General features: G+C 43.9%; 1 protein-coding gene across 2 annotated transcripts in view; it reads left to right on the top strand.

The window, feature by feature from the left end:
* Positions 1 to 14,325, top strand: part of LOC112558973 (tRNA (guanine-N(7)-)-methyltransferase non-catalytic subunit wdr4-like) — an 85,980-nt gene extending 71,655 nt beyond the window's left edge. Inside the window, exons 1-7 of one of the 2 annotated variants that reach the window (XM_025229752.1) lie at positions 8,194 to 8,365; positions 9,562 to 9,675; positions 9,935 to 9,992; positions 11,680 to 11,909; positions 12,270 to 12,468; positions 12,965 to 13,043; positions 14,096 to 14,325. In XM_025229752.1, the coding sequence (XP_025085537.1) occupies positions 9,635 to 9,675; positions 9,935 to 9,992; positions 11,680 to 11,909; positions 12,270 to 12,468; positions 12,965 to 13,043; positions 14,096 to 14,271 (783 nt within the window). In that variant the 5' untranslated portion in view covers positions 8,194 to 8,365; positions 9,562 to 9,634 and the 3' untranslated portion in view covers positions 14,272 to 14,325. Of the gene's footprint in view, positions 1 to 8,193; positions 8,366 to 9,561; positions 9,676 to 9,934; positions 9,993 to 11,679; positions 11,910 to 12,269; positions 12,469 to 12,964; positions 13,044 to 14,095 lie in introns of those variants that run through there. The other variant, XM_025229753.1, reaches the window with a different exon arrangement.
* Positions 14,326 to 27,413: the final 13,088 nt, after the last annotated feature.

Here is a 27,413-nt window from a genome sequence, read left to right as displayed (position 1 = left end):
GTTTTCCTGAAGGTCACGTATTGTCTGAAACGCGAGAAGACTACAGTACTGGAGAAATTAAAGGCCCACTACAGTGGGATTTTATTCTCATATTCCCAGGCCCCACTATGTGCAACATCTTACAAATTCTTAGAAAATAACCCTTCCTGTTCACGAGATACCCTCAAGACAAAGCTGAAGAAATAATAAAACTTATTTTTTTTACAGAACTCACGGTGAAACGCCGATTCAGGAATAATTGTTTTATAAACCGAGTTCTTATCAGGACATCTATCAGAACTGTGTTTGACCAAAGTTTAAGCGATGGTCTTGGAAAATAAATTGCCGAACTGTGTGCCGTCCTGGACAGTTCCTATCTAAGAAGGCTTAAGTTCTCTCGTCTGCGCCTTGGACCTGGGCCAAAGGTCACAGAGAGCAGTTTCCAGGTTGTCCACGACATTTACCGGCGCATCCGATTCTATTTGCCGGCGAACACTAATTTCGATCTCGCCGTCGACCTCTGACCTCTGTGGACTCGCGCGACGTTCGCCAGTCACGTGGGCGAGAGTCGCTGCCGCCAAGGCTGGCTGCTGGGCAAGGACGGCGCTGATGATGAGGCTGCGTGTGTCGAGCGGCCGTGGGAGTGGTCGCTGCTGTTGACGGCGGAGAGGCGGGCTTCCACGTGTCGACAGCCATGACAAGCAGCGCCCGCTGTCGGCCGGGTCTGGGAGGAAAAGTCACCGTCCTGCAGCCATGGTGTGCGCACCCGGCTAAGATGCGATCTCCGGGTGGGCAAATATTTGTCCTGGTAGATCTTCTGGCAGGTAAGCAGGTCTGCAGGCGGAATAAGCGATACCAGCTTGTTGAGGAAGAGAGATGTAGAAGAGAAAAGAAGGAGAAGAAGAGAAAAAAAAAGAGAGAACGAAGTGGAGAGGTGAGATTGGAAAGGGTAGAGAGAAGCAAATCGGGTTTAAATGTTTTCTTGTGGATCTGACAATAGTAGGGCATCGCGTGTTGCCGGCACTTGACTGCAGAAGAAGGAAGAAGAATTTGTGCATGAACTTGGCTGGTTCCTGTTGCAGCCGATTTTCCGCTGTTTGTTCGGCCCACCCTGTTTTGATTGGCTGTCTTCCAGATAACACGGGGACAGAGAGAGGAGGGGAGTGATAAATAGTATTTGCACCGATGATCAGTCCTCTGTACACGACTGCTTGGGCATGAGTGGGGTTGTTGACATGCTTGTGATGATGAGTGTCGTGAAGTGACAAACACTCTGAGAATGTCTTTGGCTGTGTGGCCTAGTCGCTAGTAGGCAGCTTTCTGATGTCGGGTGGCTCCTTGGGTGGGTCGAAGTAGAACTATGACTGTGCCCAGACTGGTTTTTTAAAACATTGTTAGAGTTTGCCGCGTACCGGATGCCAACCAACCAACACACACACACAGAGGTTTTCGTACACACGCACAAACGCATACAGAACATTAGAGAGCTGTCAGGGTACCAGGAACAGGATTCTTGGGATGTTTGCGAGGGGTCCATCGCATCTAATGAGTTTGAGCAACTAATGCTCAAACATGTCGTACGAGTGTGTTTAGAGTACATCTTCATCTTCAACACAGGAGCAGTCTCCTCCTCCTCCTCCTCCTCCTCCTCCTCCTCCCCCTCCTCTGTGCTGTGATGGACAGCGCCAGTAACGGGGGTGGGGAGGGACCAAGAGCAGGAAGTGAGTCAATGACTTTTGAACCGTAATTAACCAGAATGGCGCGGTCGTTAGTCCGCTGTTAAAGGCAGATGACTGCACACTTCTTCCGCAAGAAGTCGATGCCGGGATGAGTTCCATGTGACGATTTGCTCTCACAAAAGAAAATAATAACTTTGGCGTGGATGGTTTTTGTGTCAACAGTCTTTGACATGACTTGCATGGGGCCACACGTAGGGAGGGGGATCGGAGAGGGGTAAGAAGTCGCCTCCCTTGTGCCCGTGATCTGCGGTCTTTGAGTATTCTCCAAATTCCAGCAGCTTTTTGTGCATTTTTTTTTTTCTTGCTTGGTCCTTTAGGCGATTTATCGTCTCATCTGATTGTCTTATTTTCCCTCATTAGTTGTAGCTTTCAAAAAAAAAACAAAAAAAGTGTCACACCTTTTGTCGCCTTACGCCACACCTGTACAGGTGTTCTGTGTATAAGGGCTTCCCGATGGCGCTCTGGTCTCTGGCACAAAGTACAGACACGAGAATGGACGGAAGATTGGAGAGAGGTGTGGAGTGTAGAAGATTAGGGAAGTATAGAGAAGTGTGGAGTATGTGTAAGTATGGAGTATGGAGGAGTGTGGAGTAGGAGTGTAGAAGATTGGGGAGTACGTAGAAGTGTGGAACAGTCTAGAAGTGGGAGTATAGAGGAGTGTTGAGTAGTAATGGGCGCCTGATTTGCGTACATATAATTTTTTTTTTTAAACCTCAGTGTGAAAATTGGCAAACATTTTAAACTCTCTCCTCTTGTCGACGCCAGTCGAAAGTTGTATCAGTCATCTGTTTTCAAACACTCAAGACAATCTACATGATTGCAGCCTTTCAATGGAAGCTACTTTTTTTCCTAAACTAAATGTATGGACGGTCGGATATCAGAAATCCAGTAATACTCATGCTAATAACACGGAACATCTTGAGTTGTTTAATTATCATTTTAACGCCGTGCTGACAGTTGTTTAGTATGAGGTTGAGTGTGCAAGCCGTTTCTTTGTCTGTGTGCTGCAGTTAAGACAATGAACCAAACATTTGTTTCATGAGACTAAACAGTGTGAAAGTCCACCTAGTGTCGTAAATCCTTACAGTCGGCAGTTTCTTGCAAGGTCGGGTGTGGAGTGTGGCCACATCTGCTGCGGCTGATGGCCGTCCTCGCGACTTTCGTTAGCGAGCGGCACGTGGCGCCCACCCTCAGGTGTACCTCCTGCTTTATTGACTGACGTCAGACAGTTCAAGGGAAACAACCCACAAGAAACGTGTTCTCGGTGTGCACGTGCTTTAAATGTTTTCTTTCTTTTGTTTTGTTGTTTGTTTTTGTTTTGTTTTTTATTTGTCTTTTTCTTTTTTTGTTTTTTGGTTGTTGTTTTTTTGGTTCCTGTTCTGTTTCATCTTTCTTTCCTTTTCGTTCTTTCTTTCTTCCACCCGACCGACATCCAATGTTGTCTCTTGGCTATTGTGTTAAAATGTCCTTTAAGTGGTAATGGTAGTAGGAAGTGGGTAATGAAGCTAATGTGTGTTTCGTTTTGTCTCTCTGTTCGTTCATATCTCATAGAGAGAGAGAGAGACATTCTATCTATACAAACCGGTTTCCATTATTTACTCCCTTCTGTCTTCTTACTCATGCTCTGTTTCTCATGTTCCATTCCTGTCGTCTTCCCTCACCACCTCCCTTTCCTCCTCCCAGCGATTTGTGATGGGGTAGGTAGTGGTGATTGTAGTGGTTCTGACAGATGGTATAAAGGACGAAGAGAAACCACGTGTGAACTCTGTCGGCGCGCGCTCGTGCATGTATTTGTCCCTCCCCGCGTGCACGGTGTCGGGCAGTGCGCGTGCGTGAACTGTGAGTAGTGCGTGAGCTTAATTAAACGCTGCGACTTGTGGCACTGTCGCTGCCTCGCTGGCATGGCCGCCTTGCAAGTACTTGACTGTGTTGCCAACTCGTGATTAAAGGAATTGATTAAAAATCGACTATTTTTTCAACACATCGTGAAGAAGAGGTTAGCTTTATGGAATAGGAAGAAGGAGGGAGGGGAGGGGGATTGCTGACTGTTGGAACGAAGATAGGCCACCCGGGATTGGACTGAAAACGTGGTTGGGATGGGGAGCTTTCGTAGCTCTGTGTTTTGGCCCGTACGGTCGCTAGGTCGAGACCAAGCCAGGATATCTACTAAAAAAAATCCCCTGCATCTGTCAGTGACTGATTTATCAGGGAAACCAAAGGTCGAAGGTCAGGCATCCTCAACAATGGGTGAACCAGTTTACTGCTTCTGGGCCACTGGAATATTGGGCTGGGCGGTAAAATAATGAGAAGTGACCTAAGCACGGAACTGTTTAAGGAGAAAGGGATAGTGCTGCTCAATGAAGAAAAGAGTTTGTAAACGAGCGCTTTATCTTGCGGAGGGGAACATTCGAGTCCCACTTGGTCTAGGAGGGGGGAATCGAATGTTCCCCTCCCTACCATACGATGCTGCGAGCTGGTGACGAGCTGTTCGCTAAGCGCATGTCTATGGTTGTGTACGAGTTGTGTCAGAGATCAGCGATTTCTTCAGAATACAGATCGTGAATGACGGCGATGACCTCGGAGATTGGCAGGCAGAGGTATCGGGTATGTTATCAGGCATGCCATTAGGACAGTTTGAATTGATTTTCACACAAACACGGCTGAGCTGAACTGCTTCAGGATTTCAATTTCTTTGGCTTCATCATCACCGCCACGGTTACTTCTTTTGTTTCTACTTTTTTTGCGAAAGTCTTTGGTCGGCACAAAGGTTACGAGTGAATATCGTAGCATACACGAAGGACATCGCTGCAAATAAAAAAGCAGATTGTAAGAAGATTAATAATAATAAACATGAATATTATTGACGCAATATCTCCTCACTGACACAATATCGGGCTCTGATGACAAAGTGGGGGAGGTTATGGCTACAGTCTGCGAGGAGAACACGTCTGGACGAGGTCAAGGCTGCGTTGCAAACCCCTCGACCTCCCCCGCCTTCCCTTCAGCTCCTCATCCCCTTTCAGCAAAAGTACCATTTTGTTTGCAAGGTCTCAGGTTCTGGCACCAGGCAGACTGCATCGGCAATTGTGGTGGGATTCCATCCCGAGTGTCGAGTCAATCAAGAGAAAAGACCCTGGCAGGCCCCTGCAAGAGTTGGGACGCCACGGCCGAGCACCGGCGGGGATTTGCTGGCGTTGTCTCCCTTGCTTGACGCGGGCGGCGATGTGCGCCTTTCCATTACAGGCGGCGGGTGTGCGACAGTGTGGCGGTAAATAGAGGATAAATGTTGGTAGGAAGAAATCAGCTTAATTCTGATACTTATCTGAGCTGGGCTAAATGGGTCGTCGGCTCGCTACAGACTGGCAAGAGTGATTGATCGGACGTTTGGAGAAAATATCCATTATACGGGCTTGGACTCGGGGACGGGGAAGATGGGGGGAAAGAGCGGACCCCGTGGAAGAGGTGGCAGCGACAAGGCTGCGGAAGTGTCTGTCAGGGATGCTGCGGTGAGGGGTGTAACTGGCGGTAATCCTCGGGAGTGGAGGAGCGAGTGATATGGATGCGGAGACTGCAGCTGTGTGTATAAGAAACAAAGCTGAGAGAGATGGAGGTAGAGACGCACCATGTACAATAGTGTACAGAAACAAACCTGAAAGAAAGAGAGAGAACAAAAAAGTGGGGAGGTTTTTTTAAAGTTTCTTTTTGAAGAAGTGAATTCATCCAAGCCATGCTGAAACCCCGAAAAACTTATCTTGATTCCTTTTTCTTTTTGCCATCGATGATGATAGTGTTAATCTCTGCGACGACAAGACGCTTTTACTGTGTCCACGAGTGAGTTGATTTACCAACCTAAGCCTAGAGAAGATTTTAAGGTGTCAGCTTTTTTTTTAAAATGAGTTCTAAAAACCGATGCACAAAGATAAAAAGCAGAAGCCTATAAGAATTACTTTATAGCTGCATATCTAGAACTTGGAGCCAGGAAACAGGCCTCTGTTGCTTCTGTTGTTTGTGTTTTCTGCAGGCTGCTACTTGGTGTCCCATAGGATTGCAAGCTGCCAGTCCTACACTGTCATTTCTTTACAGGCTCTTGTCCTTCTCATCCTCTACTTTCCGTGCGAAATCTCTTCGTCTGACAGCCCCAGTCTGTCCATTACTGATATGATAACGATTATCATATGTTCACTGACTTTTTGGCTACTTGTCAGCAAAACAATGGAACTCGCCCCCTTTTTTTTTTTGTTACCAACCATAGAATCTTCAAAAGCACATGTCATGCTTAAATCAGTCCACACAAGTCTAGTTTATCTAGTAACCGATCTTTCCCCTTGATTGGATGTCCTGCCGACATGTCTGTGTAGCTTATTATGTTGTTTAACATACCATATTCTCTCTGATGTACTTCATGTTTGCCTTCATTATTTTGTCCATATTTCAGCTTATTTCTTTCACATGCAGTCAGTGCCTTTTTTTTTTTCAAGCTCATAGCTCATTCTTCTCTAGGGGCGTGATTTTGCGCTATACAAAACAAAATATTATTCCTAATGAGAATCTGATTTTTATAAAGAGTACTAAGTAGTTTTTGTGTTTTTGCTGTCATTGTTAGAGATTTTCGAGCCGTTCCTCACGTTTGCCTTTGTATGTTCGTTTTAGAGCTTTCAGAGAGGTTTATGAATATAGTAAACTCTTTAGCCCCCTTTATTCATTCAGAATGTATTATAAGCTTCATCTTAAAGATAACAGAATACATCGACAAGCTCAAGATTTTGTAGTGTGAACATTCTCCAAACACAAACGCGAAATTTCAGAGCGTTTAAACCTGAAAAACGCCATGTTGGTGCAGCAATCGTCAGGTCGTGGTCTTTTTCTCGCCAGCAATTCTGCAGGAAACCATAATCACCTGAGCTGTGAAGTGTTTGCCGAGCTTCTTGGCCGACCCGCGAAAGACTCGATGCTGTGCCACCCGGCACTCTCGCACCCTCACGCGCGAACACACGTCATCCTCGCTCGCCTCCGGCCGTCCCCATGCGTCAGCGGCTCCTCGTGGATGGAGGACGTGCAGCTGAAGGCTTCAGGTGCCAACGATGGCAAAACTCAAGGTGGATAATGCGAGCTGCGAGCCCGAACAGCAAGCGCTCACTCAAACAAGAAATTATCCCACCCTCAGAATTTCCCCCTATCCACCCTGGTTCCTGCTTTCTTCCCACAGCCACATCTCCACCTCCCACCAAAAAAAAAAAAAAAACATTGCCGTTAACGACGCTTCGTGGTCGAGTTATCAGCAGATCCGTTGCAAGCGCCATTAAGCGGCGCGCGGAACAGACGCGGCTAGTGCGGCAAATTGCATTACGGGCGTTTAGTGTCCAGAGTGCTGGGCCCGGCAATTTATCTGTCCGGTGTGCCAGCAGCAGGACCACAGGGGCGGACGCTGCATAAGCCACTGGTCCGCGCTGGCCTGCACCTTAATTAATCATGAACTTATCATTCTACGTCATTAGCCCCGCCAAGCGAGCGTGCGGAAGATGGCGGCGATGACCGACATGGAGGAGCGAGGGTGGGGAAGGGAGGAAGAGAAAGATTTGCGGGTGGGAGAGGGTTGAAGAGAGGGAAGGTCGGGAGGGGACGGAGGTGGTGGAGACGATGAGGGAAGGCGAGGAAGGAAGAACGAACGAACATTTGATGGTAAGAAAGGGGAGAAAAGTCTGATAAGTAATTAATGTGTTCTCGGCAGACTGTTTATTAGTGTTGGATGGATGGTAGATGTGGGGTGGGCAGTTACGGTTTAAGCGGTGGTGTTGCATAGGACTGTCGATGACGGCTGGGTGGTGGTTGGAAGTGGGTGAGGTGAGGTCAGTGCATCCGCTGGTGTACTCGGGTGCGTTTATGCATGCACGTGCCGACAAGAAACCGTCAAGGTGGAGGTTGGGTGGAGGGGAAGTCACTGAAGAAACACGGCGACCAGTGATGGGATTCCAGTGTTGTGGTGGCAAATGGGTTAACGGGGGCTCAGTGTGCTATCGATTGAGAATGATTAAATGGTATTTGAAGATTCTTGTGAAATACTTGTGTGTACACGCACACACCGAGAGAGAGAGAGAAAAAAAAAGTACGCACGCAGACGCAAGTTATGCACGCACCCACCCTCACACACTAGAAAACAAACAAACAAACAAACCCCACGTTTAGCGTTCATAGAATCGTCGTTTCGTGTCTTACGATGTTTTATGTGGTTATGAAAACTTACCCGTATGAGCACGCGCTTCTCTGTGGAGTTGGCCCAAAGTTGCTAACCTCCAACCTCTAACGGTGTAACCTCTAACCTCACACTACAGGGTTGTTGTATGGAATCTGTCTGCACTGGAAGAGTGTTTGAAACATATATGCAGCAGTAGTTCATACCAGTAGCACTTTTTAAAAAAAATAGAAGTTCCTGCTTCACTTGACCGTTAACTGACCGAGCTTCATCTCTCTGTTGCAGAATGTTGGCGAGGAGAGCCACGTCCGTGCTGTTTACTCGTGACGAGTCAGCAGTCCTCGTCGCCGACAAATCTGGCGATGTCTACTCTTTTCTGACAGAGAGGAGCGCCCAGCCCTCAGGTGAAGTGGAAGGTCAACCGCTTCTGGGTCATCTGTCAATGATACTGGATATGGCAAGTATTGAATTCATGCACAGACAAGGTTTTCGTTTTTGAATTTTTTGTGGCCCATCCGCAGCTTAATCATGTACAATAGGGATGTAAAGCATTACAATGGTGAACATTTTGTAGAATTTGAACCGAATATGATCATATTCGCACACATGGACATATCCCATTTAACTTATATATACTCGGGTACATTTCAGATAGTCCCATCTACATAAAAGTATCCATTATTACCAAAAAAATATCAGTCTTCTGTGTTTTCTGAGGAGTGTTTTAACTCGCATATCATTTGCTTCAGCGATATATTTTGCTAATGACATCAGGAACTCATCATTGTAAGTGATAGATAAGTCTGTCCTTTGAACAGTAGGTATTTGGAAGAGTTTTGTCCCGAAGAATCTCCTGATAGTGACAACTGTCACGTGGACAAGGTGCTGTGAATGAAAGAGTGCTGTTTTCATGTATCGTGACATGTGATACGGTTGCTATTGTCCCTTGCGACTTGCACAAGTCGGGTATATCACGGGACAGGGCTCTTTACTTATTCACGACTAACCCGCAAGATATCGTCATGTACATCTAGGGGTGGGTAAGTAAATAAGTAGGGCTACCTGGTACCAACGAAAGGCCGAAAACGTGAGAAACCTGTTGTGGATGGGTGGGTGGAAGGGAGAGACATGATTTGCACTGTAAATTTCATTTTGCGGAGAAATTCTTTCTAGTATATACTAGTAGATACAAATCTGCTGTAATAAATAAATAGCACATTTGTATAGCGCCTTTTTCCAGCATCAGCCAGACTCAAAGTTCTTACATATAGGCATGCAAGCACATTATATTAATTTATACATGTAATAATTAAATATTCATTAATGCATCATATTAATAGAAGAAGTAGAAAAATGTTATTGTTAGGTGGCATGGTTATTGTACATATTAGTATGAGAGATGCGCGTAACGGCTTCAAGTATGGGTTCTTAGAAAAAAATTTTTTTAATTGAACTGTATGTTTAATGTAAATGTAAACCCACTTGAATATGTGTGTGCGTGTGTCTGTGTCTGAATGTGTGTGCGCAACCTTTGTAACAGGTCTACTCAATGTTGTTCGAGTTGTCTGCCTGCTTCCCCTTTCCCTTCTTTCCCCGTCTCGCACGTGCCTTCGCGCATCTTGTCACTAATGTGATTGTCTGTGTGACGTTCAGTGCCTTGCCGCCAAGGACAGCCTCATTGTGACGTGCGACCGTGACGAGAAGATACGAGTCAGCCGTTACCCCAATGCCTACAACATTCCACGCTTACTGTCTTGGACATCGGGAGTGAGTTGACCCCACATGGCAGTGGTATACTATCTGTGCACGGTCGGTCTGTCTGTCTATTTGTATACGTGTGCCTGTGTGTTTTATCTCCTGTTTCCGTCCCGTGTTGGCGTGTGACGTCATGTGTACTGAATGACCATAATATTCATTTGTAGTTTCACACAGATATGGTAACATCGCACAGTCCTGACAACCTTATAAGAACAGGATGCAGTTAACATTCAGTGACATAGTTCAACATGGTCTGTCTTGTTCACAGGTTTGTCAGCTGCATTGAGTACATAGAAGATCTGGACCTCCTCATCTCTGCGTCTGGGGTGAGATGTCGTCACAGTGGAATGCACGTGTGTGTGTGTGTGTGCGATCTTGTTTGTCTGTTGATGTGTGGTAGATAGAGTTGTGTCTGTCTGTGTGTGTGTTAGAAGAGGATCAGAAAGGATGGCAGACTTAATGTCACACGGATCTTTGAATCCGGACAACCCACTTCCCCTCACGCATGCACGCACGTACCTCCTAACCCTTCTGTCGAGTCCGCCCCACCCACCACCTCCTACGTTGCGCACGTGCACAAGTCCTCAAGGAGACTGGGAAAGGACGCCGGCACCAAATATTTACCATGTCGCGTGTTGCATAGCACTCACACCCCACCCACCCCTCACACACACACACACGCACCACACACAGAGATGGGAGGGGTTGGTATCGGGAGGAAAAGCAAAATACAAAGAAAAGAACAGCAGGTGCACGTTTTTGATGCAGAAGACGCTCAGCCGCGACTCATCATTGATAACACACACTGTCGGAACACGGGGAGCAGTTTTCATTTATTCCCGCTCGCGCGCGCAGGCCGCGCCGTTTGCTAACACGACCTATGTGAGGACAGGCATCGATCTTTCCATCTTTATCTTTGTGTGTGTTTTCTTTTTCTTCTTGTTCTTTTTTTCCATCACCCCACTCTCCCCTTCCCCTCGTTTGCAAGCAGACGCAGTCCGGTATCTGCTCGGCAATTATGCTTGCAGAAGGAAGACAAACTGTTCTTAATCGTCTCTTGTCAGTTGGAAAACGTGGACCCACAGATAAGGCGGAGCGGCGCGCACGTGAGATTGGCGATGATAGGGCCAGCGTTTGGCGGAGGGATCTTTGTGCTGGCGCTGAGCAAACGCGGGTCCCGGCATTTGCTGGAAATAAATGCGCGGACCGTATTCTTGTCGCGCCTTGAGTATTGGATTTACAAATTAAAGTTGCGGGCGGGGGTCAGAGAACAGCAACAACATCTTGCAAACTCCATGTACCATGGTAGGATGCTTGTGTTGAGTGCTTGGCGGGGACTTTAGTGCGGGGTAGATGGAACGACCTGCTTAGGTATTCAGTCATGTTTTTTTCTGTCAGGTTTATTTGTTTATTTTCTGTCTTGTGTTAGTCTCGCTGTTAAACTAGTCAGCGCCTCTGTCTCAATTCTCATCGAGAACAGTTCCTTCGTGAGAGACTTTAAGGACTGAAAGTGTAAGCTGATGTAAATTTGTGTAAACGAAATGGATGTTTGTTGACCTAATCCAATATTTTTATATTGCGGTTTTATCTCGCACTCATAGTTAAATCAGGTGCGTTTAGACTTGCAGTCGCGTGTGTGTGTGGACGAGCCTTATGCATACGATATTATATGCATGATATTATAAGTGGAGGTTGAGGTTGAGAAGGGCTGGAATGATTGGCTCCGAGAAATCCATCCTTAAAAGTGAACCCCTGAGCCAACTTTATTTTTAAATGGCAGACTTTGGTACGTCGCAAGAAAACTAATTCCCTTACATTTAATAAAGAATTTAATTCTCTAAATGTGAGCAAATAATATTGCTCCTTCCTCCAGCTGCAAGCTGCAGTCACCTTAGAGAGGTCTACACGTCACTTCCTGCTCAAGCTTTTGCGTAGCCTTCAGATTCTAGATTTTTGGTCAGTCCAGGTGGTCTTCATCCTCCCAAACAAACAAAAGAAAAATACTTGTTATAGGACTGCAGCGTTCGTGTGTGGGACCTCCAAGGGAAGCAGCTCTGTGAGACCCAGTGTGTACCCTACCACCCGCTGGTGGAGGCGACGCGGGAGGCGGGTGGCCAGGAGGCTGGCGACATCTCGCGGGAAGACGGCAGCCAGAAGGTCGCTACACCTGAGCGCCAACGACCCGCCATCCAGAGACTGGCTTACTGCTCACACTGTCGATGCCTTGCTGTGTCATTTTATAGGTAGGTCGGTTTGTTTTATAAATAGGTTGATTGGTTTTATTAGTGGGTTGGTTCATTTCATAGACATTTTAGTTTTTAGTTAGTGTCCGTAATGAATTTTAAGTTTGTGATTTTTTTCTTGGAATATTTTAATTTTTAACAGGCTAATTCTTGCATGTATTATTGCATTATTATATGTATTTTGACATTGCTACCTAAGCTCTACATAAAGCTCCCTCTACCTCTCTCTCTCTCACACACACGGAGCTAGATAATTGAGTCTCATCTGTAAAGCCTCAACCTACTCAGTCCGCTGTTCAACCTAGTCATAACACCCTGACTGTTATTTATCGTGTCCCACGTTTCTGGGTCTGTCGTCAGCTGTCCTCAAGTGATGATGTACCAGCTGACAGCTGCCGGCGGCCATGCCGCGCTAACCCACGCACAAACAATTCCACTGACAGCGGACGCATGGGACATAACTTTTGAGGGCGACGTGTTGTGGGTGCTGTCCCCTGTGGAGGGAGCGACACTTACCGCTTATCACGTGGACACCAGGGAAGCAGGAGATGGGATTCAGGTTTGTGCACGTGCTGCACGTCTCATTATCAACGGGCGGCTTTTCTTTAAACTGTCGTTATAGGTGCAGCAATGTTTCCTTGTGTCCGACTCTTAGCAAACGCAAGAAAACTGAAAATATATTATTAGAAAGACCGGCATTAAATGAAAAATAGCAGCTTATACAATCATGTTTCTAGACTTCTCGGAGAAGTTTAGGAATTTAGAAAGCAAAATCAAATATAATAGCTGCAATAAATATTGACTGCAGAAAATATAGAAATACAGAAAAATCCTCGGGCCAGAAGCAGACGTCCGAAGAAAAGAAATCTTTACGATGTTTAGTCAGCCAATACTTCATGCAACCTCCTTTTCTGCTTTACAGTTTTGATATAAAAGCAGTTTTTTCCCTCCTTACTCTTCGTAGACGGAATAAGCTACCTTGATTAGTTCACTTGCAATATCTTTGGGTATCCTTCATAAATTTTTTTCTGTCTCTTCTGTTGCTGTTCCTCCAGCTGACAGAAATTAACGACAGCGGCAGCAGTGCTTTTCAGGTGACCAAAGCTGTCAACTCAAAGTGGGATTTCTTCAAAGGTAAGTCAACTTATTAAACTTTGAGTAGACAGGCTTTGATAGAATCAGGCTTGAACATGCTTACTGTACTTGTTGTAACCTATACACAGAACTCTGTAGTGAAGCTTTGGCCGCACATGATGAATGACGTTTGATGGCTAGAGCATGAGTAATCTAATAAGCGTACAAGGCCCACGTGCATTGGAGCACTCGGCTAAACTAAGTATAAACATTTTAGTTGACTGCTAGGCTTTCTGTACTTGTAACTTATACACAGACAACGCGTTGATGCTAGGATTGTGAGAGAGCAGCACAATGGGGACAAGACTTGACAAGACAGAACTTTATCAGGAATGAGGATTGGACATGATTAAACTTAGCCAAGGTCGGAGGAAAGGAAAGAGAAGAGGGTAGAGGGCGCTCCATTCGTCTGTGTTAGCGGTAATAGGTGACCAGAGTTGACACCTTGTCAATCCAGAAGGTTGAAGACGCGTTACCCGCAAACTCAGTCTGTCGCACGACTTCGTCACAAGCTGACCCTCCAGCGAGTCGGAGGCTTGCCGCGAGTTGTCTGTCCTCCTGACCTCCAGGCAAATGTGGTGCGCGCCACTGGCTTCTATTTTATCTTCAATTCGTCAAGTTGTCCCGCCTGCTCTATAAAGCGTAGTGTCCCTTCACTCTCCAACGCCTCCACTCAACGAGGGTCGCCCTGACGCACGTCTGATGTTGCACCCCGCGACCTCTCGCAGCGCCCTCTGTCACGCTCCGGCACCGATCGAGCTGTGTACTGTCATGGGTTCGCTACTCGCTTCAGGATACCAACTTCTGGCGCCTTTTTTTTAAGTTTTTTTAAGAAGATTCTTTGGTGGTTTCCGCTTTTAACCAAGCTCGCACAAGACGGCTTAATTTTTTCATCGCTAATATTTCATTGTTAACCAAAGTTCGGCTGGTACAAAAATTACGAGTGGTAGGCAGCGGGTTTGTTGTTGTTGTTTTAATTTTGCCTGAAAGAAGACTTGAAAGATGTTATTAGAACGCAGGCATCCAGACTAAGTCTTCCTGTCTGTCTCCAGACGCCCTGCACGTGGCCAGCCCGGTGCCGACGTTGTGGAAGATCGCCTCGCAGGCCAACGTCGTCGAGTACCAGCAGAGGAAGGAGAAGCGACTGCAGGAACACTCGTCCAAACGAGCGGCCAACTCGCCCCGCGAAAGAAGGCTGCCAGGAAAGAAAGCGAGGAACACGAGTTAGATGAAAGAGTGGTTAAATGTTTCAAAAGACTAGCAATAAAGCATGTGATATTTTTAACAGTATTAATTTTTTTTCCTGCGTGCATATGTGCGTTAGTGATTGGATGCATGTGTGTGTGAGGATTTTTAATTTGATAATAAAGTGATGAACCCGTTTTAAAAGAGGAAGAGGAGGGAAATACAACACTTGTACATATATGTTCATAAATATCTATCCTTTCTCTCTACGAACCAGTCTATTTATAGGGTTGGTAGGGAATATAGATTGAATCCCAATTCAATACATAAGGCAAAAACAAAGAACGAACCACAAAAGAATAGGCAGGTAACATTATATAATAATTGTATTTTAATGTGCATTCAGGTAGGCTAAATGTCTCATAGGGCAACAAACAAAACGATTAACAGACAACGAAGCAGGGAACTCGACAACTACGGTGACCATACAGACTACACAGTGGCGAGAGTAGAACAGAGATGAGTAGCAGGCGTAAGACCTTCACAAGGACTAAAATGAGGAATGATTGGAAAAAAAATGCACAAGGTATTTCCAAAGAGTTGAGGACGGGTTTAAAAGCTTGAAACAATCACAGCTGAAGAGAAAGGGAGAGAAAACTCCAAATGCTTGGGCCAGAGTAACAATAATTTTAATAAGTACCTAAAAATTCGCTAATTGGCAACATTAATTGGCGTTTTATTATTTCTGATGGCCAAAAGACAAGCAGAAAGGATGAGAGATTAGTAATATTTTTTCATGTATCGAATTCTTTGTCGAGTTCTTTGTAAGATATTTCCAACTCTGAAATCTTCATCCTACGTTTTTGTTTTTTTTTCCCACGCAGCCAAAGCTTCAGTCCACCATCTCCGATTAGCCTCATCCCACCCGAACTTTTGCATCTCCCCTCTTGGTCCTTCCCACGATGCCTCTTTCTGTCGCAGTCCCCTCCTTTTAGGGTTACATCCAGAACTTTCCAGGGTTCATGGCGATGTCGGCGCAGTGTTAAGATGTTCCTGTAAAGCCAGACAGACGCTTGCAGGGTGTCGAACGCCAAAGAACTAGTTCAACCGTCTGCAGCTAGAAAGGGATTTCGTTTCCTCAAATTGAATCGGATCTTCTTCGCAGACGAAGGCGTTCCCATACAGCTTCGACGGTAAGAGAAATCTTTCGATCGAAATTAGAGGAAATCGTTGTCGCCGACCTTCAGATTAATCCCCGATTACAGGTGTCACTGGAGTTTCATGTACCAGGTGAGACTGGCTTACAGGTGAATTACCAACAATCACTGAACTGGAATATTTAAAGCTCATCATAACATTTTTACTTTGAGCTATGAAAACTGCTGCTTCTCGGAGCTACATAATGGTCTACTTTATAGTACTGTCATACCTATACCATGCACTTAGGAAATCCAACGGAAAGTGTTTGAAGACTTAAAAGTCAGGATTTTATTTAAATTTTAAAAACTTAAACCTGAGATTAAAGTTCTTGTATTGGCGCGCGAGAAGAAGAAAAAGACTTCACCAAGGTAGCCATATTTTAAAACACTTTTCAAACTCTTACTAAAAGTTCTAAAATACCTGGGGCTAGTTCCACAACATGTTTCTAAAATTAAAACTGTTTTAAAGTAGAATATTTAAACATTTTTATATTTTTTAAAAAAAGGTCCAATATTTAGACAAGTCATACAAAAATTATGCTTTTGAAAAAATGAAGTTTTTATCTTAATTAAAAATAAATAATTTTTTAAAATTGTGTTTTTGTAAAACTGAATATATGTTAAGGCCTAAACGTGTTTAAAATTAGAGACGTGTCGTGCAAGTGGCTCCCGGGCTGCGCGGGACATAACGAGGTGTTCCATCGTTAGCGCTAAAAGCAAAGAGAACAGCTCCCCCTGGATGACAGACAGCATGCCTAACACCGCCCTTTGAGCGAAAGTCTGCAGCGCCCCGCCGAGTCCAAAAACTCGAAAAACTCGGTTTAAATCGGCCGAGATCGATATCCTGAGCGCTGATTGGTGGGCCGGGTGTTCGCGCGCCATGGCTGCACTGCGTGGCCGTTTTAGATTACCCGGGTTCGATGGGGCCCCGTCAGGGGCAGTCCCTGATTATCGACAGAAATCTTGGCCAATTAGTCGCGCTTATCACGGGCTTAATGTGCCTTGCTGTACCTCATAATGCTCCTTAATTTGATTCTCTCCCCTCCCAGGTCTCGACGAAGTACTAACTCCAAAATGTCTGTTCAGATGATCTTTGAACTTTTTTTTCTTATTTTTTTTTTTAACGGTAGTGAGGGGAGGGGTGGCTCATGTTCTTTTAGAAGCAAACAGGTTCCTGTTTTCATCTTAATAAGCCAATTTCGCGAGGTTCTCGTACGCCTGCTAAACCAGATACGCGGAGTATGAAAGAATGAAGGCAATTAACTGCACAAGGGATGCCTGCGAAAGGGGGCAAGAAATATTCAGGAGGCTGAGAGAGATCAGGTGGGTGCTACCGATGGACGGAGCGAGCTGAAGGGAGGGTGCGTGGTGTGGAAGGGTAGGGGTAGAATACAGAGCAGCGTTAGCAGACGACAAGTAAAGTACCACACGCCTGCGAGAGCTGGACTCTTGACAGCAAAGGACAGGACTGGGCATGGAGATGAGATGCTACACAAAGATCCTTCGATCTCCTGTAAAGTCGACATCAGGAATGAGAAAGTGTGGAACAGAATGAGGGGGAATGATCGGGTACTACGAGAGCCAGAGGCAAAAGATGCTAAGTAAAGTGGTATGGGGCACATCTCAGGATTAGCTGCACGTGCGAGGGCAAGTCTGTTCAAAACAGTACGAAGTGGTAGAAGAAACAGATGGCCAAAGATGCGATGGTCCAGAACATCCACAAAAGGACAAGGCCGTGATTCAACTTTTCTCAGAGAAGAGAAACGCGATGCAAGATTGTCAGAGTGGTCAATCAGAGCACGATGATAACAAAGATGACGATTGTTCAGAGCACCGCACACTGTCTAACAAATCTTAATAAACTGGAGTGTCCTTTGAGACATTCTGCTCCCGTTGGCTTCTCAACGCGGACGGTTGCCGCAAGCTGTGGACTAAAAGACTTGCTACTAACAGATGCTTTTAATTTTGTTTTGAAGAGCAGCCTTTGATATCAGATCTGAGCAGACGTTAACCATCATTATGTTTATAACTACAAAAATATTATCTTGCGATGCAGACTGAAGCAACAACAACATCCCCCCCCAAAAAAAAAGTCTAGATGCGAAGGACAATGACGAATTGTAGATGAGCTATTGACACTACCTTCACGGTTTATGCACGTGTATAACCTGAGTACGCACACCTTTGTGTGGGATTGAATGTCCGTTACCTTGATTACGACTTTTGTGAAAGTTCGTGTGTCTGTTTTCTTTTTATAAAAATAAAAAAAGAACTTGTATAAAAATCACACACTTGAATGCTCACAAAATTACAAATGCTTAGAGGAAGGAGAGGACTGGTGGTGGTGGGTGGTGGTGAGACGCACTAGGAAACACAGATTTCCCTTCAACGTGAGATAAAAACCCAAAATATAACACACAAAAATATGAGCGTTAAAAGGCGAGAGAATACACGATCTGCTAATGTTGGGTAATTGAGAAGAGCTGCGCACAGACCAGGGCACGTGCAGCGTCTGGTGAGTCTAACAGTCCCCACCCCGCACCCCCAACTTTCCCTCCCCACCCCACCCCACCCCACCATTCCCTTCTGCTGACGAGAAAAGACGAGAGGATCATATCGTTGGAGGTTTTCATTACACAGTACACTAGCAGATCGATTCTCTTTCATATCCTGTAAGTTCATCTCTCGGCCACCTCCTGACGCACTGTGTACCCTGTCGCTGTAAAGAACCTGGATACAAACACAAAATTATTCTCAAGAGGAGGAAGGGTGTTGAGAGGATAATCTTTCAAAGACAAATACTTATCTGCAAGACTGGCTGACCGAATCTCCGTCACATCTAATAATATGACAAACACATTTGGAATTATGGTTTAAACGGGTATTTTACAATATTCTCAGCTTAACGCTCTACCACTTGTAACTATGTAAAAGTACTACTTAACCCTGTCTGCCTGTATCTCTCTAAGAGGAAAAATAAAATTTTCAAATAACACTCCAGCTTGTCCGATAATTAAATATATTTTGTCGATAGCTGTTGGGTTTTTTTTTTATCATAACAGCAAGTATGTCACAAGACTTAATATGTCAGATTTCTGGGGTTCAAACCCGTCAAACGCTTGCAATGTTATATTACTGAAGGTGAAACACTTTATCTGGTATGTTACTTGTTGTCTAGAAGTGTAAAACACTTTATTAGGTAGATCACTGGACAATCACAAGCACAAGATTCTTCACGGGTGGGTGACTGGGTGGCCGGCAGCGTTCTTCGTGACACGTACCCGATGGCAGTGCTTCATGTCGTCATGGAGGTCAGAACAGTTCACAGGTTTGTGAATCTGAGATGCAAGTTGTTTCTTTTTAAATTTATCAGTGAACACTATGTTCTAGTTTTGAATGTTTGTGTGTGTAGTAGAAATCTACAAAATACATCTTTTTCTTCATTTTTCTGTTTGTATGCACGTGCGCGTGCGTGTGTATGCAATCTCACAATGTCTTGTGAAGAAATCGTTGCACGTGTCCACTATGCCATCACTCTATTGCCAAACTATTGAATCCACCACTCATCACCACCCAGCCACTCACACCAAGCAGTGGGAGATGTCAACAATCCCTCTGTCTGTTTGATTGCTAATGCTCACCTCCCCAATTCCATCCTCACAACACCTCTTTACAAACTCGCCCAGCGTGTGACTATAACCACGAGGCTGTAATTCATGTCTTATCACGTGTTTGATCTTGCGTATCACTGGAGTGAGTCAATCTTGAAACAGCTGGAGACAGCAGCAACAGAGGCTGTTGTATACTCCTGTACGCTCCATTTTATTTTTTCTTTCTTTCCTTCCAGCGGACGGGGGACTTTCCAAGGTAAACTTATCAGGACGGAGTCGTTTAATTTATCGGCTCTTGTCATGGAGGCAGCGAGCAACAGATGTGGAAGATGACTGGATGTTAATCAGAGTGGGTGGAGGTGCGGCCGCGTGTCGTGCCTGCTGCTGCAGTGCGCGTGCGCAGGCACGCAGAACGTCTTCACGCACATGCACGCGTGTGTTTGCTCGCGCCATTTCTCGTATTGAAAGAGTTCGTCTCTGAAAGAAGGCGGGTGCACGTGTCCTGGATAGATGCATGGGTAGCAGGGTATGATTAATGTCCTGCGAGTAAACAGCGCAGGGAGGTTGGCCAATTAATCGGGTAAAATACGCCAGCATCAAGTGCTCCGAAAAAATAATAACAACCTGAGAGCGAACAGTAATGAATGTGCAGATGCGCGGACTAATATTAAGAAAATGTTGCTTTAAAATTTATTTCCTAGTAAAATTATTAAACACGGATAAAACATTTTTAATGTTTTCCAGCAGGCATGAAATTTTTATTATTTCGTATAATTAATAAAGCAGGATTAAGTTGTGAAAGATTTATTAATTTTTTTATTTAAATGTACAATCAATATCGTTGACTTTATTCGGTTGTTTCCCCCTCCCAAACAACAAATATCAGCGGACCAGGATATTTGTTCGTCAGTTGGTGGCAGACAAAGGATGAATAATGGCTGATGAAGATGGACATATAGAGTTTGTACGCCAACACTGTCAAATGTGGAGAAACCACAATTTCTTTTCTTCTCCTTCCTTACTTTCTCTCTCTCCACACACACTGTCGGTCGGTCGGTCGGTCGGTCGGTCGGTCGGTCTGTGTACTTGCCTTAATACACTTGTGAGTGATAATATGTGAAGCTTCATCGTTGCATGATGAAGGGTAGACCGTAGATAATTGCACCTTCATCCCTTTGAGTGCTCGGTCTCGTTCAGTAACTGTTTTTCAGAGATTGAAGCGAAGTTCTTCTCCTGTGTTTCGTTCATTGATAACAAGATGCTAATTTTCAAACAAAGTGTGCGTAGTTCTGTGAAGTTGTATTTCTTAGAGACTAATAATCTGGCAAGGAAAAATATTAAAAATAATGGTTGTCGCTTTAAATGTTATGCTACTCTAAAATTTTAGTCTATATCGCTATTTTTATAAAGTTTCCCAACCGTATCGGCACAAATGTGTCAAAAACTAGTTAAACAAACTCACATAAAAACAAACAAAAAATCCCAAAAGATGACAAAGCAAACACAAACTTAAAAATAAAAAGTATGAAATAATCAAACTAGAGGTTTTATGCAACAATTTTCAGGCATAGTCACATTTCCACGGCATCACATGTTCACATTCCCACATGCTACTTTATATGTGATGCTGCTCATGTGATCTTGCCGAATCATTGATGATTTGTGGTAATCTTTCTCAGATTCACCAACATGTTCCGCTCATATGTGATACAAATGCAAAATATCATTTAGTAAATCTGAGGCCAGTCCATTGTTGATAAACTTAATAATCTAGAATGCGCAAACAATAAATAATTGTAAATACTAAATACTACTACTACTACTTAATAATGAGTGATAAATATCCATGTTACATAGTTGATAACTAAACGTGGTATATTTAAATCCCATGTGCGGCTGCAGAATGGAAGATGAATATGTACAAAAGTGGTGATTAAGAAAAAATATATTATTTACAAGAGTCCTGGAGTGTTGAGCAGTGCTGTTGACTTGCTCCAATGCTCTTTGTTATTTACTCGTTCACTGACGAAGAGTTTTAAACAAGCCTCGTCACGTGACCGCGCGCACACGTGAGTTTTTCTTCGAACTTCAGCAATTTCATCGCCTGGATTCTCTTCGTGTTTAATTTTCAAGTCCCTGTTTCGTGCTGTATCCAGCACCTAACCCTTCTTTATCTTTCATCTCCCGTCCTTCTACCACCACAAGACCCTCCAACCCCCACCCCTCGCCACTCCACTCCGATGTCCCCCTGCTTTCCTCCCATGCCCAAACCATCCGGCCCCTATCGTCTGACCGGACTAGACACTCCCCCCATCTCTCCACTTCCCGCACCGCCACCAACTCACTTCTTCCCCAATCCACTAGAGAGTCTTCAGTGCCGACTCATCCCCCGAGAGAGAGAGGATGTTGCTACACCTGCATGGCTCCCACGGGTTTCCTCCCACCACGTCGCCGCCTTCGGCGCTGCGGCGACGGCGACAACAACTGCAACAACATTGAGGACGAAGAAGGCTTTTGTAAGGTAGATGGCCGCGCTAGGCAGACAAGCACAGATGGAGGGCGTGGGAGCGATCAGGGAGGGAAACCGGTGAAAGAGGCGACAGTAGATGAAAGACGGTGTCGGTAGCAGAGAGAGAGAGAAAGAAGTGCGCGCTCGTGCGTTCTTGCCTGCACGAAAGTGTCTGCTTGAGAAAGAGTGCATGTACGTTCTATGTACAAAATAGTGTACACCACCTGCAATATCTTGCTGTAGGCTCCTCATAAAACTTCTTATTCAGCGTTTGTTTCCTGATATGAATCTATTTTACACTTTAGGCGAGAAGGTCTTATTTATTTCGTCATCGTCGTCATCATCATCATCTTCCACCTTTATTTTTCAAGGAAATATCTTGCTGCTTTATAATAAGGATTCTAAACAACAACAACAACAACAACAACAACAACAACTAAAACAAAATAAAACAAAGCTAAACAAAGGGGGTCGTGTCGTAAAAGATGAAAGTACACTCATTGTCTCTTCTTTAAGCTTGCAAAATTAAAAAAAATGATAAACTAATGACGAAGAAAAATTAATTATGGAAGATGCCTATTATTTATTAATGGCAAACTGACCAAACAGCGAGAAAAGATCGATGATTGCTTTGTATTCACAACACTGACAAACCTCTACCACTAAGATTTTCCTCCCACGGGCATTTCAACGAAACTCAGAGACAGGTCAGTCCTCACCAACCAACCAAACAACAACAAACTCTGGAATGTTTTCTAGGTATGTTAAATTTTCTCTAGGCTGTTGAAACCAATATAAGAAACTTATTTTTCTAAACTGTGTAGAGTTTGTGCGTGATTTCCCACCCACCCTCTCTCACCTGTATATAAAAGAAGGAAAGATAACACCTGTCCGACATTTTCCAGTGCTCATTCCGTCACGTTAAGAGAGTTAAGTGTTCACGCTTCTTGTTTTTTGACAGTTCCATCAGGCGGATAATTCCTTTTCCTCTCCAAACCGTGCTTTGTGTTCCCGCAAATGGACGTCTGAAAGCAGACGTGGTGACGTCAGCCGCTTAGGAGGAGCTCACCTGTGAAGGGAGAGAGCCGGCTAGGTATTCAGAACATCCCTGGGTCTCGCAGCCCTGATGAGTCCTTTTAGAGTCTGCAGGAGATTTAATCACTCCCAGGAACTGTCATCTGGCCGCTAATTTGGCGATTTAGGCGACTAAATACTCCCAGCTGCAGAGCCGACGCAGGGACCGGGTGTTGCTAAAATCCATACCGGGCATCGACCCGCAACGAACTTTTTCTCCCGCCTCTCCAGAGTTTTAGTTTCTTCCTTCCTCCGCGCTAATACGGAATATCGGAAGCCTGCGAGTGGTCTTCGATCTTGAAATCCTGGTCTCTAAACGCTCCCCGCTCCAATTTGCCAAGGGAGTGTATCCAGAATCGATGAATTTTGAACGCAAGACCCCTTCTGTTCTCTCCCCTTCTGAATATGCGTGAACCTCTGTCTCCAGCAGCTTCTGCAAGGCTCTCTCTCTCTCGCCTTTCTCTCTCCCTCCCTCTTCTTTTTGTTCATTCTCTCTCTCTTCTCCCCTCCCTGCTTTATTGTTTCTTCTTTTTCTTCTGCGGGACTTCAAGTATCTGCTGACGCATTTTCTCCACGTCTCTTCAAATCCCCGCCCTCTTCAATTTTCTCTCTCCCTCCTCCCTCACTCTTTTCTCAGCTTCTTACTTTTACATTATTGTTGTAGAATTATTTTTATATGTAAATCATTGTAACCATCTCGGTCCTAATTTTCATAAACTGCCCATCCCTCTGTGTGTGGTAGCGTCTTTGAAAGTCTCTTTATCATTTATTCTCTCTTCGTGTCCATCGTTGTTTTCACCTTGTTTTTCTTTTCTTCTTCTTTGCGAGACCTTGTCCCGTGGTCTACTTTGTTGTGATAGATTCTTAGCATTTTTAATGAGTGTGTTGAATGAGGTTTACTTTATATATGAAAGGCGGCTTCGCAGTTTTTAAGTAATCCCTGTGGAAAAAAAAAAGTTTTCCTTACACCAGGTCTTGACCGGCTTCTTAGTAGGTTACTATGTCGAGGTAATATAAAATAACCCTGTCTCTCAAGCGCATTGAAAAGCTATCCCAGTTAGGTTTTCTGTCCATCGCCTTTACAGTTCAGGGTTTCCTGCTTCCTGCTTTCCTGCTTCCTTGTCTAAAAGATGTATTGTTTTTTTTTAAACTATAAACACGAGTAAATTAAATTACACTTTACGAAAAACAAAATGTTTTTACGCTCACGAGATTCAACCGGTTTGTGATGAAAAATAAACCCTACCATGCTAGAGACAAATCCATTATTTGCATCACAAAGTCATATTCTGCAATATATGCCATTTTTAGTACATAGTTTTCTCTACAAGTAAATGAAGCCAAAATCAGTTTTGATTTAAATACATTGTGTTGCAAAGAGAGAACTAGAAATGGAAAGCTCAACCAAAAACTGAAAGCAATCATACAAGAAGCAAAAGAAAACATTACAACAAATGTTCTGCCTATAAGGCTAGCTAGTCTTATGGCAGTTCCACCGGCATTGCTTACAGATTTATTCTCGCAGTCGCCACTCCCCCAGGTTCTAATGATCGTTTCGCTCCCGCGCCAACGGAAGAGGTCCACAATTTACATTTCCCCAATCTCTATTAAGACTTCCGTTTTGCCACTGCGCCGTGTTTTCGCGCCTTTATGCACTCCGGAAAGTTCTCACAGCGACAATGGCGAAGCCATGCATTAGTCGGGGCATAAAATTCCTGAGCGCCTGTCTGTGACTGAGGGTGGACCCGAATTTGCAGTACTCCCTCGTCGAGATCCACAATGAAATGAGCGATTCGCTGCCTCGGAACACCAGCTTGTGCTCTTGGAAATTCTTCGGGGAAAAAGTAGGACTGGGCTTTTTGCGGGCTGATCCGGCGTCTAAGCCTTTCCTTTAAGGGAATGCCACTAGCAGGTCAAGTTACTGCACTGTTCATGGAGTGACTCTGTTTCTGTAGTTATTTTATTATTTTATTTTATTTTATTATTAACAGTGGAACCTCGAACGACTTAGGAAATAAAGGAAATAGATTTAATTGGAACTCGCTAATATTTGAAAGTTACAGGGTAATGAAAACTGTGACATCTGGTGAGACCACACACACACATGCGCATGCATTGCCTATTAACTCTTTTCACAAAGACGTTATTATAAAGAGAGAAGAACAGCGTGCCGACAATAATCTTAATGATTTACTGTATATATGAGATGACAATAGACTATAAATAATATATCACAGAACTGGAAATAAATCCTTGAGAGAATAAAACAAAACAAAAATAACAACCCTTTTTCATCCCACCGAAAAGAGACCAAAAACAAAAAGGAACGAAAAGAGTTGGAGTGAAAAAAGAAGGAAGAAATGAGACAAAAGGAAAATACAGAAATGGGTCAGATGACTGCAGAAACTTAGCGCCTGCAGAGACCAATATGCAGATTGGCAGATCGCAATTAGTGCGGTTAAAGGAAGTCAAAAAAGGAATAATCAAAAGATTTGTTGAAGTAGAAAGTGATTCGATGAGCTTAGTCTGTTCTTCTAAAACATGATTTGTTTGTTTATTCATTCTTTTGTTTATTTATCTATACTTGTAATTTATTTTATAATACTTCCACAAAGTCATTTAACACCATTAAGTCAAATCGTTCTTGGTTACATGAAAGCAAAAAGAGAAGAGAGTGGGTGGAAGTCTCACAAACAAACAAATAAATACTTACAATCCAGCTCAATAAAAGGTCTACTACGGTATAGTCGTATGTCACAGCACTGTGGTAAACACATTGAGGTGCATCTAAGTCTGCTTTTCTGTTAACTAAAATATCAACAGGAATGATGAAAGAAAAGTTAATAAAGACACAAAGTAAAAAAAAATAAACATTACAACTGTAGAATTATCGTTTAATTTCTCATTTTGTTTGTTTGTTAATTCACATGTTTGCTTTGAACGCTTACGTTTCGAGAAGTTTGAAGCAGACAATAGCTATATGAGGAATATATATATATAGCTATATGAGGAATGTGTGCAAAAGAGATGTTATTCCGACCTTTTGACAGAGTTTTCCACTGCATTCTGACTTGTGGATGATTAAAGTGTGGACATTGAACAGTTTTTCTGTCTGCAAACTATTTTACAATCTAAAAATTTTCTCTTCATTTATTAACACAGAGTCGTTAAATGCATCTTATCTTGAAGCATCGCCATTTTTGTGCGAGCGTCCATTACCAAACATGGTCATCTATAAAACCTTCGTTTAATTCCTCGGCAAAGTTGCGAAAATGATAAAATAGTACGGCGACAGGCCTGAGTTCTTGTGAAAGAGTCGATGGCTTTGCTGGGTCCTTCCGGTAAGGTGCGCGCGCACCCTTTACCTGCGGCAAAGAATGTCATGAAACTGCAATTTCGTCTGCAAAGAAACTGGGGAGCAATGGAGGGTCTGGCCAATCGCCTTCCAAACTGTTGAATATTAAATCTAGAAATGAAAGCCCCACGAAGGGCATTTATTATTCACGGCTGCCGATAAAGGCAATTTTTATCCAACGAATTTCAGCACAGAGGCCATCTTTTGTCTCGCCCTCCACAGTGCGCATGCGCTGCACGTGCTGTCCACGTGCCTCAGCTCGCCATCTGTTCTCGACAGGAAGAGTAGGAAGATGAATGACAACAGTAGTGTCTTTCACCTTGCTGCAGGCTTTCCGGTCAGGTCGCTGAAAGAGACGCGCGTCTTTTAATGCCGGAGTTTGAGGTCTCTTTCCTGTCTCCTTTCTCGCTTCAGTTCAAGCTGGTGAGATTGTCCTCGCCCCAGTGAGCCCCACCGCTTCCAAAGGATTATTATTTTTTTTTACGATCTGACATTATTTTAGCACCATTTCCTCCTCGCCTCTCCATAACAGCTACTGCAGCAAACATCATTAATCCCAAACCATGGTGCGATTACGCTCACAAGTGCACGGTGTGTGTGACAGTGTGTATGTGTGTGCGCGCGCGCGTGCAAGAGTAACAGATATTAAATTGCAGTATTGATGCATTTTCGTAAGTTCTTCCTTAAGTATAGTTTAACCTATACTTAAAATAGTATGTTATTGAAACAACACAAGATTTATTTTCACATCGCCACTGAAGCCGGCAGCAATATAATTTTTAAAGGAGTTTGGCAGAATGTACAATTTATTTTAATAATATTCCTTGAGGTAATAATGTTTACAACTAAAACAGAATATATTCTTCATTCATTTTAGGACTTAACACACAACAAGTGTGTCTCCTCTTGCGCAAATAAAATAAATGATAATATTAGGATTACTAAAAAAGAGAAAGGGGAGATTTATTCTTTATTGCTGGCAAGTGCATAGCTGCAGCGAGGGTGTGAATATAGAGTAAATACACAGAATTATTATATACATAAACCAGTTATAAGTAATGCCAGTTAAAATCGACTTGCTTAAATATGTGCACAGTGAGCTCTACACATACGTATGAATAAACATCAAAACACAGCATCTAGGAATATACCCGCTCTCTCTCTCTCACACATACACTACTCATACACAATCACCTCAACAATATATATAACAAATCATTACATCGTAAAAGACTAAACATCCTCATGGCCATAGACCAACAAGAGAGAGAGAGAATTAGGTAGTCAGGCCTGACTAGAGGAGGAGGACAGGCGGGTCTGGTGTACCCGAGCCCGGCCTTGGTCAGTTGATTTTTGCTCCTTCTTCATTTTCTTTTAACGAAATGTTGGCGAAATATTTCTCACTGTGAATTTTTTTCTTTGGAGTGGATACTAGAA

The sequence above is a fragment of the Pomacea canaliculata genome, linkage group LG3 (assembly GCF_003073045.1).
Source record: "Pomacea canaliculata isolate SZHN2017 linkage group LG3, ASM307304v1, whole genome shotgun sequence".
In the NCBI taxonomy this organism is placed as follows: domain Eukaryota; kingdom Metazoa; phylum Mollusca; class Gastropoda; order Architaenioglossa; family Ampullariidae; genus Pomacea; species Pomacea canaliculata.
Note: the sequence above shows the minus strand (reverse complement) of the source record. Positions and strands in the feature narration are given on the sequence as shown.